Source organism: Saccopteryx bilineata, unplaced genomic scaffold (genome assembly GCF_036850765.1).
Source record: "Saccopteryx bilineata isolate mSacBil1 unplaced genomic scaffold, mSacBil1_pri_phased_curated manual_scaffold_46, whole genome shotgun sequence".
Lineage (NCBI taxonomy): Eukaryota > Metazoa > Chordata > Mammalia > Chiroptera > Emballonuridae > Saccopteryx > Saccopteryx bilineata.
In genome coordinates, this window is record NW_027095472.1 from 108971 (window position 1) to 131476 (window position 22506).

The 22506-nt window shown below is 48.6% G+C and overlaps 1 protein-coding gene and 1 gene segment (V, D, J or C); both read left to right on the forward strand.

The window, feature by feature from the left end:
• Positions 1-22506, forward strand: part of LOC136318336 (immunoglobulin lambda-1 light chain-like) — a 120537-nt gene that overhangs the window by 69095 nt on the left and 28936 nt on the right.
• The window catches only part of LOC136318335 (immunoglobulin gamma-1 heavy chain-like), a 29995-nt gene continuing 19292 nt past the window's right edge, over positions 11804-22506 (forward strand). The window contains exons 1-2 of the mRNA XM_066250692.1: positions 11804-11923; positions 12314-12619. Of these exons, the coding sequence (XP_066106789.1) occupies positions 11878-11923; positions 12314-12619 (352 nt within the window). The 5' untranslated portion in view covers positions 11804-11877. The remainder of the gene's footprint in view (positions 11924-12313; positions 12620-22506) is intronic.

The following is a 22506-nucleotide window of genomic DNA, read 5'->3' on the forward strand; positions in this document are numbered from 1 at the left end:
AAATTACACTTAATGAGTTGACAGCATATTAAATACTGCAAAGAAAAATATTCGTGAATTGATGAAATAAAAAACAATTCAACAAAGACCAAAACAAAGTCTTTGAAAGAAGAAGGAACGGAAGCATCAGTGCACTGCAGGAAGGCTTCCAGACCTTCATCTGCATGTAACTGGAGCCCTAAAGCAGATTTCAGGTTGAGGGAGAGTTGAGAAGAAAAAATATTTCGGGAAAGGTTGGCCAGAGATGTGCAAATTTCAATCAAATTGAGAATCCCACAGATCCAAGAAGTTCAACAGAAACCAAGCACAAAAAAGCATATAACAAGCATCAGGGACTCAGCTGAGAGGCCCTACAAGGTCATCTTGAACTGAGCAGAGAGTTGGGATCCTGTCCTCAGATCGTTATTAGCCCTGAGCCACCCTTGGGGGGGGGGGGACGTGACCTTAGGGGAGCCTGTCCTGTACAACAATAGCACTTCCCAATGAGGGTACCACTGTGATGCCCTCGTTTATTAGATTTAGTAAAGTTGATGGAAACAGTTTGATCTTTACTCAATGTACTTTTACATCTTAGCAAGGACCAGAGCAGCATGTAGTCTTGTGTTAATTTCCCCACCGCTGAGGCAAAGCTCTTTTGACTGGTCAACCTGACGCCCTGATTAGGAACTTTTCCTCTCTGATTGGGGGACAAGGAGGACTTTTTTTTTTTTTTTTTTTTACAGAGACAGAGAGAGTCAGAGAGAGGGATAGATAGGGACAGACAGACAGGAACGGAGAGAGATGAGAAGCATCAATCATTAGCTTTTCGTAGCAACACCTTAGTTGTTCATTGATTGCTCTCTCATATGTGCCTTGACCGTGGGGCCACAGCAGACCAAGTAACCCCTTGCTCAAGCCAGCAAACTTGGGTGAGCTTTGCTCAAACCAGATGAGCTCGTGCTCAAGCTGGCGACCTTGAGGTCTTGAACCTGGGTCCTCCGCATCCCAGTCCGATGCTCTATCCACTGCGCCACCACCTGGTCAGGCAAGCAGGACTTTTGATTGTGTGTGAGAGCACTCCACGTCATCTCTAGTCTCACTTTCTGGTTCTGTTTTTGGCCTCAGAAGGTTTCCTCACACAGTGTTGAGGAGTTTGATGATGAAACATGATCATCATCAAACTCCTCAAAACAAGTGCTGAAATCATAAAAGTATCAGAGAGAAGAGACATGTTCTACACAGAGGAAGAACCCATGTGATCAGAGCAGATCTCTCCTTCAAACAACACAAACGAGGAGAGAGGGGAGGAATGCCGTTAGAATGCTAAAAGGGGAAAACAAATTAACAGTAAAAAAACTTATCCACTTTTGTCATGAACCTGCGCGACCAGTATTTTCAGGTCCTGAGCGAGAACGGTGTGGAATTAAGAAAAACACATTTAAAGAATTAAAGAATAAAAGATGGGGTCGGGAGGGCTCTGCAATTACTGCTGGCAGAAAAAGACAGCCCAGCAGAAAACATGGCCACCCTAAAAACTGCATCTTCCCTTATTTTATAATAAGGCAAAGTGGGCTATTAGCAAATCAGTGATTTTTCTGATTACAGTTTCCAAGGCAACCCAAGAATTCCACCAAGTGCAGAAAACCCCCACCATTTCTTAACAAACACAAAGAAGCCAGTCTTCCCGGGGAAACATGGGGGCAGAAGGAGCATCACAGCTAACACGGAGGTGTGGGGAAGGGCTCAGCTTTCTGCAAGCGAGGTGGGGGGTTGGGCAGGCTGTCAGCTTAAGCCAGTTCCCCACACCTCTGTCCCCCAGAAATCCAAACTCTAAAAACCCTGTTGATTTTTCAGTCCCTGACACACTTTCAGTTTTTACCCAGTGAGAAGACCTTTCAAAAGAAAGGTGGACCTTGGGTGGCTGAGGCAGCACCAGCTCTCACACTCAAGTTCAAGAGGGAAAGAGCTGCTTTCTTCTAGTCTTTCTCTTTCCACCACCAGAGCAAAAGTTCTTCAGAAAGAAGCCCAGCTGACTGACATGGGCCAATCCTGGGCCACAGGGTCAGTCAAGAGGGGCCTGAGCCTAGCAGCTGTCTGGCTGTTAAATAAATGTGGAAGACAAGACAGAGGAAGAGGGTGGTGGTGACTATCTGCAGGGTCACCAATGCAGCCATGTCCACTGTGCTCCGACCCGCACGATGGAAACTCTGAGACAGGGCCAGGGTCTAGCTCACACTGATCTCCCAGGATGGAGTGTCTGCCTGATCCAGTGGGTCTGAATTGTTTGTTGGGAGATAGTTCTCCTGCCTCGGTCTTTGGAGCCGTGTCATCCACTGTCCTGTGTTGACCCTGCACCAGCAGCAGTCAGCACCAGTGAAAACAGCCCTTGGGTCCTGGTTCCCCAGTCTAAGCCCCAGAACCCGCCACCCCAGAGATATGTGCACAGATGCTTCAGGTGGGTCTGCCTTCTTCCTTCAAATGAGCCTGTTCAGATTTGCCTGGGTGATCTGAGCTTCTTGTGCCTGGTCTTGAGAAGGCAGGATTCACATAGAGAAATTCCTCCCTTGAACCAATAATCCGTGGATCAAGAATCACAACCTGAGTCAGAGGTTCAGAATCAACACCTGGAAAGAGGCCACCCCTGAGACTCCACAGCTAGTGCATAGTGGCCACTTGGGGGCAACAGAGACCACTGGGTAAATAAATCCTCCAGGAGACTGGGTGGGTCTGGGCATCAGGGACTCTAACATGCAGGGAAGTTATTCACCACCTCACACCTGAAGAAAAAGTTATGTTTTCTACACTATCATCTTTGACACTGATGTTACATTCTGACTCTGTGTCTCTCAAACTTGGTTCTGGTAGAATTTGCCGATTTCTCCAGCATAGATCCAGTTGATTCATTCCCCTCCAGGCAACTTCATTCATGCTAAAACAATGCAACTGCCAAAGTTTTCGCAAACATCAGAGCAGTTCCTGGCACTGGCGCACACTGGGGACACTGAGGCACAGCATTTATGTCCCAGGAGATCTCACCAAGGAGAGAAACTTACAGCTCCTCAGTGGCTCCTAAAGAATCCACGTGCCGGCCCTGTCCGGTTGGTTCAGCGATAGAGCGTCGGCCTGGCGTGCGGGGCACCCGGGTTCGATTCCCGGCCAGGGCACATAGGAGAAGCGCCCATTTGCTTCTCCACCCCCCCCTCCTTCATCTCTGTCTCTCTCTTCCCCTCCCGCAGCCAAGGCTCCATTGGAGCAAAGATGGCCCGGGCGCTGGGGATGGCTCCTTGGCCTCTGCCCCAGGCGCTAGAGTGGCTCTGGTCTCGGCAGAGTGACGCCCCGGAGGGGCAGAGCATCACCCCCTGGTGGGCAGAGCGTCACCCCTGGTGGGCGTGCCGGGTGGATCCGGGTCGGGAGCGTGCGGGAGTCTGTTTGACTGTCTCTCCCCGTTTCCAGCTTCAGAAAAATACAAAAAAAAATAAAAATAAAATTAAAAAAAAATTTTTAAAAATAAATAAAAAAAAAGAATCCACGTGCCATTACATGAGCAATGTGCAATATTTATTCAGGTCCTGGTACTCACTGCGCTGACCTGAGGCTGGTATCGTCACCTCTGTAGTTAACATTTTATAATGGGTTCAGAATATGCAGACAGACTTTACCTCTGAGCTCTGTTATGACCAGGCCAGCCTGGGAATGAGGTCATGAGACAGTCTGGGGTGGAGACATCAGCCCCACATTGTGACACCAGAGGATGAACCTGAATCCCCAGCGCAGAAAGTGGCGTCTGATGAGGCTGTCCCCATTTCCCGGTGTCCCTGGGGCTGAGCCCTTCTCAGAAACTACAAAGCTCCCAGGCAGCACCACTGAGCCCTGGCTGATTTGCATACCAGCAGCTCTCTCCAGCAAGGGGATAAGAGAGGCCTGGGAGGAACCTGCTTGGCAGCCGGCCTCAGGGAGCAGACTTAGGCACTCCACCATGGCCTGGACCCCTCTCCTCCTCGGCCTCCTCGCTCTCTGCACAGGTGCGGGGCCCAGGCTCCCACTACCTTCAGCCCCAGGGCCCTGGGAAAGCCTGGGTCTGACTCTGAGCTCAGCAGGGCGCTGCCAGTGGGGGCAGGATGTTCATGACCCTGCTGCGGGATGAGGGTGGGGGAGAACCCACCATTGTGTTCACTGGCTCTGAGTGACCCTGAGTTGCTTAATCTGACAGGAGAAAGGGACAAGGGTTCTTATTTGTTCAAAGGCTTTATCAACCAGGGAGAACCATGGGCCACCTGAGCTGAGACTGATGAGAGGGGGCGCCATAGAGGTCCAGAAAATCCCTAGTGCTCAGTCCAGGCCAGGCAGGTAGAGGTTCCTGGAAATGGGATCTTCATGTTCCACTCCTCCTCTTCTCTCTTGCAGGCTCTGTGGCCTCCTATGAGCTGAAACAGCTGCCCTCGAAGTCAGTGAACCTGAATCGGACGGCCAGGATCACCTGTGAGGGAAACAACATCGAAAGTAAAAATGTCCACTGGTACCAGCAGAAGCCCAGGCAGGCCCCTGTGCTGGTCATCTATGATGATAACAACCGGCCCTCAGGGATCTCGGACCAATTCTCAGGCTCCAACTCCGGGAACACAGCCACCCTGACCATCAGCAGGGCCCAGGCCAAGGACGAGGCCGACTATTACTGTCAGGTGTGGGACGACAGTACTAAAAGCTCACAGTGACACAGGCGGATGGGGAAGTGAGACACAAACCCCCTTCCCCATCTGTGTCATACTCTCCTCCAGCCCCAGGGGGACTGCAGACAAAGACTTGAGCATGTCTGCTCTGGTGTCTAGAGCAAGGGCAGAGTGGACTTTTTGGACACCTTTTGACTAGTCAATGTGGAGTCACTATCAGCCATGACAGTTATGTCAAGTTAACATGAAGCCTCTAAATGATGTAATGGGGTGTGACGGAAATGCCTGGGGGAAGGGGCCCAGAATGACAAAAAGCATAAGTCTGGATGCTCAGATAAGAGCTCCATCTGAGGCTCTGGCCTGTTGACTCAGTGGATAGAGAGTCAGCCCAGCATATGAATGTCCCAGATTAGATTCCCAGTCAGGGCACACAAGAGAAGCAACCATCTGCTTCTCTTGCCCTTCCTTTCCCCTTGCTTTCCCTCTTCCCCTCTTGCATCCAGTGGCTCAATTGGTTTGAGCATTGGCCCCAGGTGCTTACGATAGCTTGGTTGATCCACGCATCGGCCCCAGACAGAGGCTGCAGGTGAATCCCAGTCAGGGTGCATATAGCAGTCTGTCTTTCTATCTCCCCTCCTCTCACTTTAATAATAATAATATGATAGTAATATAATGTTAAGAATGCATCTTTAGCCTGACCAAGTGGTGGCGCAGTGGATAGAGTGTCGGACTGGGATGTGAAAGGACACAGGTTTGAGACCCCGAGGTCGCCAGCTTGAATGCGGGCTCTTCTTGCTTGAACAAAAAAGCTTACCAGTTTGGACCCAAGATCGCTGGCTCAAGCAAGGAGTTACTCGGTCTGCTGAAGGCCCACAGTCAAGGCACATATGAGAAAGCAATCAATTAACAACTCAGGTGTCGCAACAAAAAACTGGTGATTGATGCTTCTCATCTCTCTCCATTCCTGTCTGTCTATCCCTATCTGTCCCTCTCTCTGACTTTCTCTCTCTGTCCCTGAAAAAAAAAATGCATCTTTATAAATGGGTGCTAACTGATAATAGAAATAATTTAGTAATGGACTATCTCCAATGTTAATAATGAAGCCATATGTTTATGTCTGGATTTAAATTTTTTAAACAATCATTTAATAATTCATTTTGCTTTACCTTGATGAATATAAACTGCTGTTTTCAGTTATATAAATCAGCAAGATCTGATTTATGGCAAGAGATATTCCATTTAAATTTGTTGAAATTTGAGGAAGTATACAACTTTTCTTTGGTTTCTATCATTGCAAAGTAAATTTTACTTTAAAAAAAAATGCTTTCAGTGCAAAAACACACAGAAGACCATCAGAGGCAAGAACAGGCAGGAGCTTATATTTCTCCCCCAACAAAAAGTCTAAGGTCAAATGATTGTTTTCTAAATACTCAGCAATTCCATGAGCTCCCAGATCTTTCTCACCTTCCATTCCACTACTCCTATTGAGGAATACCACCTCAGCATAGCCGTTGCAGCTCCAACTATCACACCCTGTTCAGAGGAAAGGAGCGCATGAATCAAATCCAGTCTCTTTCTTTCCTTCACAAAGAAAAAAAAGTCTCGAAAGAAATCCAGCCAACAAAACCTTATATCCCCTGGGCGAGTGCTGGGTCACATGGTCAATCCAGCTACCAGGGAACTGGAAGAAGTGTCCAGCTTCTCAATAAATATAGGGGGGCAGTGCACAGGTAGAAGGTGGCGGGGACTTCCTACTGGACTTGCAAACCCACTGTGTCACTAACTGCCCCTCCCGCAAAAAGAAAACTCCATTCAAACAGAAACTGTGATTTCATGCTGACTCCGGAGATGGAATGTGTGAGACCGAACTGGGGCTGGATAAGTATTTGCTGATGGATGTTCTTCTGTCTCTGTCTTCTGTGGAGTAGCCACAACTGCCTCATGTCACCCCTGTACCCACAGCCGACATTGGGAAGAGCCATCCCACGCTGTGTCTCCAGGGCTAAGTCCCAGGACCACCCAAATACTCTCCAGGACCTTCCGTTGTGTGCAAATTGCCTCAGGTGAACCCTCCTCCTTCTATTTTAAGTGCCTGACATTGTTTTTCATCATGGAGGCATCCATTTTAAGATATCCACCTTGAATGAACGTGGCCAGCTGTGTGACCGTGCTACTGGGAAAACAAGCGCATAAGGAATTAGGCCGCTCTGCCCATGAAGGTGCCTCTTTCGGAAAGCCCTGGGTAATCTAAGTGTCTAGTATTCTGAGTGATCCCGCTTCTCCCTTCCTGCACCCTTATTTCTGCTCTTATGTTTCAATTTAAACAATAAACAGTGAATCCGCAAAACCCGAGGTACCCACCCTGGGACTCTAATAAAGACAGAGCCTTGAGTTCTCTCACTCCTCTCTCTTCTTCCTCTCTCTCTCTCTCCCTGTCACCCACCTTGTGTGCCCCCCAACTTGTGGGAAATAATACATCTTGTTTCACAAAGTTCCCTGGTGGTTTTTGCTAAAGTGTGTCCAGAAATCATAAGAGTCACAAGACCTGTCCAGCCACAGAGGTGAACCTTGTGGGAGATATGCTTCTGGGGGAATATGGGCTTGGGCGGAGCCTCAGGATTTCCCGGCCATGACGTCACCATCAATAAGCTGGACACACACTGCACCCTGCCTCTTCCCAATACCCAGGTTCAGGTTTTTATGAGTGATCTGAGCCCCTAGTCATTAGGGGCCTAGTGCCTGGTAAGAGGCAGACAGGGGCCACATAGAGAACAGCAATTCCTCCCCTGGGGCCAGCAGATCATGGATCAGGAAATCAGGACCTGAGAAGTGGGATCTGAGTCCACACCTGAATAGAGGACACCTCTGCAACCCCAGCTTGAAGAGACCACCAGGGGGCAGCAGAGAGTCACCTACCAAGAGCAATGGCCTGCAAGGTTTTTAATTTAGAACAACCTTGGAGATTATAACGTGCAGGCAGGGTGAGTAACAATGACCTAACACCCAAAGGTAAAAGTGTCATTATTTTACTGTCCCTATCTAAGACTCACAGTGTCACATGGAAAATGACTTCAGAAAATGCATAAAGATTTCACTTCTGAAGTCTGCTGTCAGCAGCTCAGGAATGAGGACAGAACATAGTCTAGAGTAGAAGGCTCAGATTATGTGACCAGCAGAAAAGAGAGAATCCCCTGGGATGATGTGGGGGGCAGTCTTCAGGGACTGCCCATCATCTCCGTGTGGCACTGGGGCTGAACCCTCTCTGAATCACAGGGCTCCTCAGGCAGCCCCTGAGCCCTGGCTGATTTGCATACCAGCAGCTCTCTCCAGCAAGGGGATAAGAGAGGCCTGGGAGGAACCTGCCCAGCCTGGGCCTCAGGGAGCAGACTTGAGGCACCTCCACCATGGCCTGGACCCCTCTCCTGCTCGGCCTCCTCGCTCTCTGCACAGGTGATGGGCCCAGATTCACACCCTCCCCTATCCCAGGGCTCTGGACAAGCCTGGCCCTGACTCTGAGCTCAGCAGGGCACTGCCTGTGGGGGCAGGATGCTCACCACTCTGCTGCTGAATGAGGGGCTGCTGGGGTGAACCCCCACTGTGCTCACTGGCTCTGTGTGACCCTGAGGGGCTGCACCTCCCAAGAGAAGGGGGGCAGTTCTCCTTTATTCAGAGGCTCGGTCCAGCAGCCCGCCTGGGGCCCTGGGATTGAGATGGGTGGGAGGGTGTACCCAGGGGTCCACACAATCCCTGGACCTCAGGCCAGGCAGACTGAATGCTAGAAGGCCTCCTTTTTTTTTTTTTTTTTTTTTTTCCCTGCAGGCTCTGTGGCCTCCTATGTGCTGACACAGCCATCCTCAGTGTCGGTGGCTCTGGGACAGACAGCTAGGATCACCTGTGAAGGAAACAACATTGGAGGTAGAAGTGCTTACTGGTACCAGCAGAAGCTCAGCCAGGCCCCTGTGATGGTCATCTACAGTGATAGCAGCAGGCCCTCAGGGATCCCGGACCGATTCTCAGGCTCCAACTCGGGGAACACGGCCACCCTGACCATCAGCAGGGCCCAGGCCAAGGACGAGGCCGACTATTACTGTGCAGTAACTGATGGCAGTGGGAGCAGCTGGCAGTGACTCATGGTGACACAGGCAGATGGGGAAGTGGGACAAAAACCCGCCAGCGGGCCTGGTGCTCACTCTCACCAGCCCTCTGAGAGCTGTGGTCAGACTTTGGGGTCAGCCATCTCCCTTGTCCTGGCCCAGCCCTTGTAGGGCTGGGAGACTCTGAGCAGGCTCTCTGTCCTCACAAAGCCTCTGTTCATCCTGACTTTTAAAAAATGGTGGATCAGAAGGTGTTCTGAGCTACAGGACTATTGGCAGGCTTGTATTAGACACAAAGGTTTTTGAAATTCACCACATAGTCCTGGAAGTAATCAGCTGTCCTTGTGCGAGGACAGAGATGGGTCCAGTGTGGCAGCCCTGCAGGAATTCATCTTCTCCTGGTGAAGCAGCAGCCCAGTGCAGGCCCCAGGGGCTGTGCCTGTCTGCTTTCTTCAGTGAGGTGGCCCCCACACTTCACTGGTTCTGTAACCCTCCAGAGATCTGAAGACCCAGCTCCTACTGTCCTGTATTTCTTCATATCCTGAGGTTTCACACGTACTACAGAGGAAGTGCACACTCCACTGTGGGTCCCACCTGGGGACTTTCTCCTGGAAGCACTGTCCTCCCACTCTACAAAGTCCCATCACCTATACAAGGCGATCTGACCCTATTAGGGTTGACCTGACTCCCTGTTGGGTTTGGATTTGGTCATGGAGCTCTGAACTGTGATGTTGCAGCTACCTAAACACTTGAACCGGAGGGAAGAGGGAGGATTTCATGAGACTAGTCTGACCACACCCTCCTGAACGCTGCTCTGGGTTTTTGGGGTTGGAAACTGATCGAACGCATGTGGAGAGTCGTGTGCAGGCAACTTCCAGGTGTGAACAAGGACAGAACCCTGCTCAGGAGACTCACAGTGGACCCAGAACTGAGCACCTTGGGGCACAAAACAAGCACAGGCTGCTCATTCAAGAGATACACTACATACCTTTTGTCCCTGAAATAAGTGTTATGCAAATATGGGTGTATTAAAGAGTTTAATTGCCAACACACTTGCATAATCATGAATTGCCATGTTTACACTGAGCCTGATCATATCCTATGTAGGAAAATATCATCACACAGCCCTGAATAAAACTGCATCATGGGTTGCATTTCTCTTCATATTTCTGTGGCTTATCACCTTAGTCCCTTTGGTTTTAGGCTATCAGAGAGGACAAAAATATCAAGTGGGGAATTTTGAAAAAAAGCAAAACAGAAACTCTCTATCTATACTCCTGACTTATATCAGACCTGATACTTCATGGAGTTGGAGGAAATATGCAGAAAGAAAACAATTATTCTTTATTTTATTGGGATTTATAATAATCCCAATATATTGTCAATAAATCTTTGACAATATATTGGGATTATTATACCACAATGTAATGATGCTGCTAACAGACCATTAACAGTAGAGCCTTTTATTCCGCAGGGATCTTAAAGGCCAATACATACTTCAATGGCACTTTCAGGGTAGACGGTCATGTAAAGGCCCCTCTAGTTGATTACAATCTGGGGCTTTTATCATCCTCGGGGTTTCTCTCAGCCCCAAAGGGAGCAGGGAGCTGGAGCACTTCCCAAGTTTCTGACCTGCCCCAACTCACCGTGCAGCAGCGCCCCCACAGGCCAACGGGAGAACTGACAGCAGAAGCTGTCTCCATCAGGGCTCCCAGAATGTTGCTGAGGATTTGCCTGGTTCCCTCCCTCAGCCCAGGCTGGTTCTTGTACATCTGAGGAAGTTGTTACTTCTGACCTAGGACCACCCAGGTCCTGTTCTCTCCTCCTCCCCCGGTGAACACCACTTAACCACTCTCAGCCCCTTCTTTTCTTTCTCAAGTGTTCTACCCACCCTCTGTGACCCTGCCAGGTCAGCCAGTCCATGGGACAGGAAGGAATGTGGGATGGGTCACCCACACGGACCCTAGAGAGCTGGTTCAGGACCAGAGGCACATGCGGCAGCTTGAGTCCCCACCTGGCTGCATGGAGGGCATGATGATGAGGGAGATTAGCAACCACCTCCCTGAGAGCCTTTAGCCTCCCCCAGGAAAACGGGGAGAGGACAGGTGTGTCTGAACTCCCTTGTTCTTACCAGTTTCTGCCCAGTAGCACCTTCCTGGAGACCCTTAGGCAGCGGGTGTGCTATGCTCCTCCCATATCTCCTGACTTATTGTATTACCTGGAAAGCCTGTCATCACACAACTACATATCACTCCTGTCCCCAAATTCTCCCCTTTGGACAGGAAATAGCCTGAATCCCAGAGTCCCTCATTTGCCACTGTTCATCCCTGTCTTTGAACACACCTGACTCCCCTTCGGGCGCTGACTCAGCTCCTCCCACACACGCCCATCACAGGTTTACTCCCTCTCTCTTGGGTGGTGGCTTTGGTTTCTTCGTTTTCAGTTTAATGGGTGATTGGAGCCCTTCATGCCTTGTGGGAGACAGTGAGCAGTCACACAGAGAAGAGCAATTCTTTCCCTGAGGCCAACCCTCCCTGGGTCAGAGAATCACCATCTGAGCAGGGGTTCTGAATCCCCACCTGGACAGGGACATCCCTGCACCTCCAGTGTGGAGGGACCATGAGGGGACAGCAGAGTCACAGCCAAAGGCATGGTGATCAAGGTTTTTAGACTAGAGCAACATTGGAGATTGTAACATGCAGGCAGGGTGAATAATAATGACCTAGCAGCGGAAGGAAAACGTGTCACTATATTATTGCCCCTATCTAAAACTCATAGTGTCACATGTAAAATGGTTTCAGAAAATGCATAAAGACTTCGCCTTTGAGGTCTGCTATCACCAGCCCAAGAGTGAGGACAGAACATAGTCTGGAGTGGAGGGAGGCCCCAGATTATGGGACCAGCAGAAGAAGAGAAGAGGGTGGATTCACTGGACTGAGAGAGAGTCCTCAGGGACCACACATCACCTGACTGTCTCTTGAGACAAAGCCCTTCTCTGAGAACATGGAGCTCTTCAAGCAGTCTTGAGCTCTGGCTGATTTGCATACCCAGCAGCTCTCTCCAGCAAGAGGATAAGAGAGGCCTGGGAGGAACCTGCCCAGCCTGGGCCTCAGGGAGCAGACTTGGGCACCTCTACCATGGCCTGGACCCCTCTCCTCCTCGGCCTCCTCACTCTCTGCACAGGTGATGGGCCCAGATTCACACCCTTCCCAGCCCCAGGGATCTGGACAAGCCTGGCCCTGACTCTGAGCTCAGCAGGGCACTGCCTGTGGGGAGCAGGAAGCTCACTCACTACCCTGCTGCTGAAGGAAGGGCTGCTGGGGTGAACCCCCACTGTGCTCACTGGTTCTGTGTGACCCTGAGGGGCTGCACTTGCCAAGAAAACAGGGGCAGTTCTCCTTTGTTCAGAGACTCCATCTGCCAGCCAGCATGGGACACCAGGACTGAGATTGGTGGGAGGTGTACCCAGGGGTCAACACAGTCCCTGGACCTCAGGCCAGGCCAGGCAGACATGGTGTCTCCTGAAGAAGAAACCCATAGCTGAAAGCCCTCCTCTGCTTTTCTCTCTTGCAGGCTCTGTGGCCTCCTATGAGCTGACTCAACCATCCTCAGTGTCGGTGAACCCAGGACAGACGGCCACGATCTCCTGTGGGGGAAACAACATTGGAGGTAAAAATGCTTACTGGTACCAGCAGAAGCCTGGCCAGTCCCCTGTGCTGGTCATCTATGATAGCAACAGTCGGCCCTCAGGGATCCCGGACCGATTCTCAGGCTCCAACTCGAGGAACACAGCCACCCTGACCATCAGCAGGGCCCAGGCCGAGGACGAGGCCGACTATTACTGTGCAGTAACTGATGGCAGTGGGAGCAGCTGGCAGAGGCTCACGGTGACACAGGCAGATGGGGAAGTGGGACAAAAAACCTTCCAGCGGGCCTGGTGCTCACTCTCACCAGCCCTCTGAGAGCTGTGGTCAGTCTTTGGGGTCAGCCATCTCCCTGTCCTGGCCCAGCCCCTGCAAGGCTGGGAGACTCTGAGCAGGCTCTCTGTCCTCTCAAAGCCTCTGTTCATCCTGACTTAAAAAAGATTGTGGATCAGGAGTTGCTCCGAGCTATGGGGACTATTGATGGGCATATATTAGACACAGAGAGGAGCAATTGCTTCCCTGGGCCAGCAGTTCCTGGATCAGGTAATCCCCACCTGGACAGGGGACGTCCCTGCACCTGCACAGCCAGCGAGAACAGCCAGCAAGGAAGCAGTAGAGAATCACCTGCAAAGCCACCAGGAGATGGGGCGGGTCTGGCATCCGGGGTTCTATCATAGGGCCAGGGAAGAGGGTAAGTAACCACAATCTAAAACCTAATGGAAAATGTACAGGTTTTCTACAGTATCATCCTTAACACTGATGTACAAATTCTCTGACCCCGTGTGCTTGTAGAAATTACCTAATTCCCTGGCACTGGTCCAGGCACTTGCTTCTCCACAAAACCACCCCAGTCCTACTGTCCAAAACATCAAAAGTACCTGTCCTCCCTGTGATCACATGTTTCTCCCCTTTGCTCTGAGAGCCTCCTGTCCTGCCAGAATCAGTTGCTCCCCCTTCCCTGAAAGCTCCTCCCTCAGTCTCCTTCGCCTGTCCCTCTACTTTCCTCCCACAGGGAAGGGCTGGGAAATTCTATTCTTCATGTTTCCCAGTGCCTGAAATAAGACAGTTGCCCAATAAACTTGTTGACATAATTTATTAAATTAAGATGTTTTTATTTCTAAATCTATTTCTCCAGCTAGACAACATAATTGTGATACACATTTCCTTGAAGGGTTATTAAACTTTGCAGCTTGCTATATCATTTCCTAAAAAGAAAAGATTTCTTTTAGTGCCTGATCTCTTTCTGCCCCTGAATGCAAAATGAGGATACTAAGACACAGCACCTATGATCTACCTTGTGACTCATGGCCAAGGGCAGGGACTGACTACGATTGTTTTTTTATTTGTTTGTTTATTTTTTGTTGTTGTTTTAGGTGAGAAGAGGGAAGATAATGAGACAGACTACTGCATGCACCTGGAATGGGATTCACCCAGCAACCCCATCTGGGGCCAATGGTTGAGTAACTAGCTATTCTTAGTGCCTGAAGCCGACAAGACCATGACTGCTTTTAAAAACTCCTTGTGTTCTTGACAAAGGGTTAATGTTATTCTGAGGCCCTAGAGCTGTGATGAAGCTGGACCTTGCTCCTATCTAAGCCATGTAGTGTCACCTGGAGAATTCATTCAGCAAATGCAGACAGACCTTTCCTTTGAGCTCTTCTAGGACCAGACCAGAAGCAAGGGCAGTTGTAGAACACAGTCTTGGGTGAAGATGTCAATACAGACTATGGGACCAACAAGAGAAGAACTCTCTGGTCTAAGGGTAGGGCCTGCAGGGGCCACCTGTCCCCTCCTCTCCCTGTGTCCCTTGAGGCTGAGCCCACCTCAGAAACCAGTCACCTCAGGTAGCCCCTAAACCCTGGCTGATTTGCATACCCAGCAGCTCTTTCCAGCAAGGGGATAAGAGACTCAGGGCATCTCCACCATGACCTGGACCCCTCTTCTCCTTGGCTTCCATGCTCTCTGCACAGGTGCTGTGCCCAGATTCATACCCACGCCAATTCCAGGGCTCTGAACAAGCCTGGCCCTGACTCTGAGCTCAGCAGGGCACTGCCTGTGGGGGCAGGATCCTCAAGATCGTGCTGCAGGATGAGGGGCGGGTGGGCCTGAACCCTCTACCCCACACCGTGCTCACTGACTCTGTGTGACCAGAGGCTGCACCTGCCAAGAGAAAAGGGAAGGGTTTTTTATTGTTCAAAGGGTCTTACCACCAGCATGGACCACTAGGGCTTGATGATAACAGGGTATGCTCTAGGCCCCAGAGAATTCCTGAATCTTCCAGGGCAGCAGTCAAGGATCTCCTTGGAAGGGGCTCATTATCCTCAAGCCCCCCTATCCCTTTTCTCTCTTGCAGGCTCTTGGGTCTCCTATGAGCTGACCCAGCCATCCTCAGTGTTGGTGGCCCTGGGACAGAAGGCCACGATCTCTTGTAGAGGAAACATTAAAAGTGAAGATGCTTACTGGTACCAGCAGAAGCCAGGCCAGGCCCCTGTGCTGGTCATCTATGGTGGTAACATCCTGGCCTCAGGGATCCCTGACCAATTCTCAGGCTCCAGCTCGGGAAACACGGCCACCCTGACCATCAGCGGGGCCCAGGTCAAGGACAAGGCCTGTCACTAGCTGATGGCAGTAGGAGCAGCTGGCAATGACTCATGGTGACACAGACAGATGGGGAAGTGGGACAAAAACCTCCTTACCCCGGCTGGTGTTCACTCTCACCCCCTGCCTGAGCAGCTGTAGGTCAGTCCTTAGGGTTGAGTGTCCTCCTTGGTCTTGACCCGGCCCTCCAGGGCTGGAAGACTCTGAGCAGGTGCTCTGTCCTCTCAGGCTTCACTTATCCTATTAAGAAATGTCAGGTGGGGCTTATTCCAAGTTATAGAGACTGCTGTCAGAGCCTGAGGATCCAAATTCCTTTACTAACGAAGCCCCAGGCTCAGATACCCCACTCTCTTCTCCCAAAAGTGGTGAAAAAAATCGAGATGCCAAAAGGAAAGTGCCTGGCTCCATGCTGGCCCCTGATTCATGGCGGTCATTCTTGTTATTCTATGATCATACTGGGCTGAGAGACACGAGGTGCTTTTTTTTATTATTATTAGATAAGGGCCAGCCTGTGAGGAAAGGGACCTGTGGTGTAACCAAGACCCCAACACCATCACCATCTTCCCTCTAAAAGAGCTGAGACCCACCAGGGCCCCTGCTGCTTTGTAAGTTGACATCTACAGTTTTCATCAGAAGCTTGTAAAACATTTGCATCACTCTTTGACATTCTATCAAACTGAAGCAAACACATCATTATTTGATGCCCACTCTTTCTAGCATTTGGAATTATTTTCTCTTTCTTCCTTCTCCTTGTATGCTGTTTCCACTCTACATCTCATTTGAGTCTGATCTGCTCATATATTTTTATACCTGAAAGTCTTGGCCTTGGCCAATTGGCTCAGCGGTTGAGCATCAGCCAGCATGTGGAAGTCCTGGGTTTGATTCCCAGTCACGGCACACAGGAGAAGCAACCATCTGCTTCTCCACTCCTCCCCCTTCCACTTCTCTCTGTCTCTCTCTCTCTCTCCTCCTTCCACAGCCATGGCTTGAATGGTCCAAGCAAGTTGGCCCCGGGTGCTGAGGGTGGCTCCATGGCCTCGCCACAGACACTGAAATAGCTCAGTTGCTAAGCAACAGAGCAGTGACCCCAGATGGGCAGACATTGGCCCCAGACAGGTCTTGCCGGGTAGATGACAGTTGGCGCATGTGCAAATCTGTCTCTCTGCCTCCCTGTCTCCCTGACTCTCACTTAATAAAAAAAAAAAAGAAAGAAAAGAAAGTCTGTTATTCATTATTCTGTCATGCAGCTCTGTCATAAAAATATGTGTTAAATTTACATTTTAAAATGTGTTTTAGATTCTGTGACTTTATGTGTTACATGACTTTCTTCCACACTGAGCTGTCACGATTATTTGTAACAAAATTTGGCCAACTATTGCAGTAATATAATGTTATAGTAATTAAATATATAGAAATATAGAAAAATATGGAAGATATATAAAAGTAATTAAGATATAATATTAAAATCAATTAAGGAAATTAAATAAAGTTGTGCCATCTGGATAGGAATTAATATAGTGTGTTCAAATATGGTAAACAGACTGACTTTTGAGCAAGGCCCATTTAGTGTGTGTGTGAAGTTATACATAGATAAGAAGTGGCTTGATGTCATAACTCTGTAAGTTAACATAAACAAGAAGCTTCCCTAGGAACATCTTAAAAGTGGCTTGATGTAACATTTCAGGAGATTAACATGAAAAAGGACTCTCTGCTAAGAACTCCTAAAAAGGTGGTTTGAGGTGATAATCTTGTAGACTGACACCTGTTAGAAGGCACGGCCAGAAAAGGTACTAAAGCTTAGGGGGCCCCCTGCTGCGGTAGTTCCAGACTCCAACATTGACATGGACTGTCTCCATCCACACCACTCTGACCAAAGACAGCCGAGAGAGAGGAGCATGCCGACCAGACCCCCTGAAGTTGTATCCAGGCACACCAAAAGGATTTGTGAGTAATAAACTGCCTGTGTGATTCTCGCAACTAACTTGTGTGTGATCGTGTCTTTCCTCCTGTAGCAATTGGTCTCGGCACTGATAAATAGAATCCTCATAGCCACCTCAAGAGTAGTCTTGAAGAGGCTGCCAGCCCTGCTGATAAACAGGAGTGTCCCACTGCACAGGGAAGTCAAGTTGGGGACACCTGATCAACATAGAGCTTGGGCCCATCTGGGACACCAACACAACATAAATGTATTAAAATTTTCATAAGTAATTATTTATATTAAATCGTGCTGATTCACGGATCCATCGATTACTATGACTTACTGCTAGAAGTAAGCTTCAACTGGGTTCTGACTTTCATTTTCATATGAAACAGAGAAACTCTGGTGTCATAAACAGAAGTTTTGTGCTGCCGTGTCACTCACTGATCTGAACTCCTTCCTAGTTATACGTCATGAATCATTAGGGATTGATTGTCAAAAAATTACTTTTTAATAATCTATTACTTAGCAGGTCTATTTCACACTCTCAGTTTTTTTGAAAGCAGAGAGTTAGAGACTTCCTGACTTCAAGAAGATTTGTTTGGTGGACTATTTGCTGCACCAACGTCTGGAATAAAAAGCCTGTGGCCCCATCTGCTGGGAGATCCGCCTGCAGACAACCCTGCCCTCATCCATCAGCTCTCTTGATGAAAAGAGGCACCTCGTCCTGTGCCATGCTTCTGCCCTGGGCAGCTGGCCTCCAAAACCCGATCAATCCAAGGGTCTGACCATGACCCACCAGGGAGAGCTAGGGAGGGCCATCCCAGCAGCAGGGCTTCCTGGGAGGTCACTGAGAGTAAGCCTGCACTGTAATTGATTCCTCCAGAGGCCCAACCTGCTCAGACCCAAGCACTCTCCCTAGTGAACCCCCAAGCTGGCTCCATCCCAGAGTCAGCGTCCTGGGGGACCGTCTGCAGAGGGGTGTCACCCCGCCACTTGTGGTCAACTTTCTCACCAAGAAAGCTTGAACAGAACTTACTAGCTAAAAAAATCTTTTACTCCTTCTCTATAAGGTCTCTGAGTCAGACATCCATATTAAAATAATGGAAAAAATTAGATATCTGTAATTATTGCACATCTTTGCCCATACGATATCTTTTGAGAAAAATGCTTTTATCCTATCCGTGGCATCGCTGAAACTGAGCCTCTGCATAAATAAACTCCTTATAAAACTCACCAGGCCTGCCTGACCTGTGGTGGCGCAGTGTATCAAGCGTTGTGTATTACACCTCTCTGGAGGTGGTATAGCAGGTGTCCCGAGCTCCAGACACAGCCGGGACTAGAGTGAGGCATAAGACAAGTGAGACATTCTCCTGTGCACGCAAAATTTGGAGTGTCCAAAAGCTTATTAATCAAGATAAACAATATATAATGAAATATTTTTGAAATTGGAATTAAAACAAAACATACTCCGTGATGAATAAAACATCAAAACTGTTGAGCAAAGTCAGGATCCCATCCTACACAGGCACACCATGCCCCACTTGCCTCCCCCGATCAGCCCCAGTCCCAGGGGTGAGGTGGGTGCCAGGGAAGATGCAGAACCAAAGCCCTGCCTCTGTATCCCCCTCTGGCCCCCTCCAGTGGAGCCCTCACCTGGGCTCTAGTCTCCCCCCTTCACAGCTGCAGATCTTTCTTGGGCTTTGTCTCCCTCTACTGCTGGTCTCTGCTGCCCCCTTCTGGACTGCACTCTAGGCAGCTGGGCTGGGAGAGTTAGAGGTTAAAGCACTGAAAATTTCCAAAGCCTGAGTGACTCTACACCAGTGGTCCCCAACCTTTTTTGGGCCACAGACCAGTTTAATGTCAGAATATTTTCATGGACCGGCCTTTAGGGTGGGACGGATAAATGTATCATGTGACCGAGACAAGCGTCAAGAGTGAGTCTTAGATGGATGTAATAGAGGGAATCTGGTCATTTTTTAAAAATAAAACATCGTTTCGACTTAAATATAAATAAAATGGAAATAATGTAAGTTATTTATTCTTTCTCTGCGGACTGGTACCAAATGGCCCACGGATCAGTACCGGTCCACGGCCTGGGGGTCGGGTACCATTGCACTACACCAGTGTTTTTCAACCTGAGGGTTGGGGACCACTGCACTACACCAGTGTTTTTCAACCTGAGGGTTGGGGACCACTGCACTACACCAGTGTTTTTCAATCTGAGGGTTGGGGACCACTGCACTACACCAATGTTTTTCAACCAGTGTGCCGCGGCACACTAGTGTGCCGTAAGACATGGTCAGGTGTGCCGTGGGGAAATTAAACATGGGTCCCCAAACTACGGCCTGCGTGCCGGATACGGCCCACAGAGGCTATTTATCCGGCCCGCCGCCAGCCGCCTCCATCCAAACATAAACAATCCCCTCACAATCCCTCCAGCTATCAGCGACAGGAAGAGTGGAGGCACAGGGAATGCTCACTGACCAATCACCTTCTAGGATTCATCCCGACCACTAGCGATGAACCAATAGTAGGCCGCCTCTCATCCACACCCAGGAAGGTCCCCACTCGGGCTGCTGTGCACTTGTCATTGTGTGGCCGCAGCGAGTAGTTGAAGCTGCTACTCCTCCCCATGGTCCCGATTTCTAATCCTGGTCAGGACTGGAGGTAAATGTTGCCACCACTAGATGAAGCCTCAGCCTCAGCTGGTATGTCTATCCTGATGGTGTATATAGATATTTGACCTTTTTCTTTTTAAAAGAGGCCCCCGCAGAGGGTGATATACAATGCATCACAATGTTATCTATATTGTATATGGCCTCCTGAAGGGTCATCTTCTTAAAGAGCTCAAATCTCTATATATACCATCAAAACAGACAGAACCAAGGCCCCTGCACCCAGCTGACCATGGGATTTGAACCCACAACCTCAGGGAGAACTCTAGTATTTATCAGAATCCTTACCTAGAAAGCAAACTTCTCAATCTGACAGTAGAGATGCTCTGAGGACTTATGATCTTACACAAGTACCCAACATTTTCTAAAATTGATTTTTGTCCAGTCTCTATATAGAGAGAGTATTTGCCAAATTGATTTGAACCCACAACCTTGATGAAAGCTCCAGTATCTATTAGTGGGACTGTATATATGAGGGGATACATGGGACTGTATATATGAGGGGATACATGGGACTGTATATATGAGGGGATACATGAGACTGTATATATGAGGGGTTACATGGGACTGTATATATGAGGGGATACATGGGACTGTATATATGAGGGGTTACATGGGACTGTATATATGAGGTTACATGGGACTGTATATATGAAGTTACATGGGACTGTATATATGAGGTTACATGGGACTGTATATGAGGGATGTTACGTGGGACTGTATATGAGGGGATGTTACGTGGGACTGTATATATGAGGGATGTTACATGGGACTGTATATATGAGAGGGTTATCCTTTTTTATTTAACTTTTTTTTTAATAAATGTAATTTATTTAAAGGACCTCTGCCAAGCATATTTCACTCTTGTGACAGTTTGGGATCTCAGCAAGATGATCAAGTGACAGTGATGGGGAAGTTTTTGAGAAGGGAAAATGCAAATGCCGAACAGGGCTCTGGACAAAATTCTGACCTAGATGAAGGCCCTAGTATGAGTGGTCGACAAAAGAAAAAAGACAAGACGGTGAGCTCGAGGCAATACAGCAAAAGCTATCTTTCATTTGGATTTACTTTCACCGGGGATGAGACAGCACCGACTCCGCTGTGCTTGGTGTGTGGTGAGAAGCTTAATAGCGCCATGGTGCCAAGCAAGTTTAAACACCATCTCCAAACACCCTTCCATTCAAAACAAGCCGATGGACTATTTGTACGCTTATGTACAAACAATGAAAAATGGGCAACTTTTTTGAGAAAAACCACAAAGGTAAACAAGAGAGCCCTCAAAGCTAGCTACCTTGTTGCTGAACTCGTAGCTAAATCAAAAAAGGTCCCACACTGTGGCAGAAACATTAGTACTGCCAGCTTGTAAAGCCATTGTAAATGAGATGCTTGGCCCTACCGTGGCCAAAGAGATAGCTAAAGTGCCTCTCTCAGATAACACAATTGCCAGACGTATTGATGACATGTCTGAGGACATTGAAACTGTTGTTTTGGAAAAAGTGCACATCAGTAAGAAATTTGCCTTGCAACTTGATGAGTCGACGGATATTAGTGGACATTGTCAGCTCTTGGCCAACGTGCGTTTTGTGGATGGAGAAGCCATTAGAGAAAACTTCCTATTTTGTAAGGTACTGCCAGAAAAATCAACAGGAGAGGAAATATTTTGGGTCACCTCGGAATATCTTGATAAAAGTGGGCTTACATGGGAAAACTGCACAGGTGTCTGCAGTGATGGAGCCACAGCCATGGTCAGGCGCATCAAAGGCTTCGCAAGTAGGGTCAAAGAAAGAAACCCAGATGTTATTGTTACACACTGGTTTTTTTGCACCGTGAGGCCCTCGTTGCAAAGACTTTACCAGCAGATCTAGCTTCTGTGTTAGATGATGTTGTGAGCATAGTGAACTTTGTGAAGACGCGACCTTTGAGATGTCGCTTATTTGCGTCTTTGTGTAAAGAAATGGGAGCGGAACATAAAATCTTATTGCTCCACACAGAGGTTCAGTGGCTGTTGCACGGCAAAGTGCTGGCCCGTGTGTATGAGTTGCGAGAGGAACTTAAAGTATTTCTGACAAACGAGAGGTCCGATTACTCAAAGCTGCTTGCAAGTGATGAGTGGTGTGCAAAGCTGGCATACCTGGCTGATATATTTCATTATCTGAATGAACTGAACACACGAATGCAAGGCCGAAATGAAAACCTGCTTACAAGCACTGATAAAATGAACGGATTCCGTTTAAAGGTGCAGCTCTGGCAACAACATGTGCAGCATGGCAACCTTGAGATGTTCCCGCTCACCGAGAAACAGCATGATGGCAACACTGCTGCAATGTGCGAGGTGATTGGCAGACATTTGAAAACTCTTGAGAAGACGTTGTCATTTATTTCTCTTCAGCCTTCACAGAATGCCTTGCCTGGGTTAGGGACCCATACAGCTCAGTATCCGTTGCTGGAAAGGACATGACTTTAAAGGAGCAAGAGGAACTCATTGAACTAAAACAAGATCACAGCTATTTTGACATTGCTCCCGTTTTCAACCACATATCTATGTGAGCTGAGCTTCTCAAGCTTGACTGCAATAAAAACTAAAAACAGAGAGAGACTGAGAACTGTTGAGGAAGAGCTTCGTGTGTGTCTTTCTACCATTCCTGCCAGGATATCCCTTTTGTGTTTATCAAAACAGGCCCAGTTTCACACTAAGTGAGTATAAATACATTTAGAAACTATATTATTAACTATATGTATAATATATACTGTGTTAAGAGTGTCATTTTGTGTCATTTTGGTAGGTGGTGTGCTCCAGGATTTTGTAAATGTAAAAAATGTGCTGCGGCTCAAAAAAGGTTGAAAATCACTGCCCTACACCATGTCCAGAAAAGTTGCTTCTCCCAGGTCTCGCTAGTCCTGGTAAGTTCCAAGACATGGTCTTTCCAC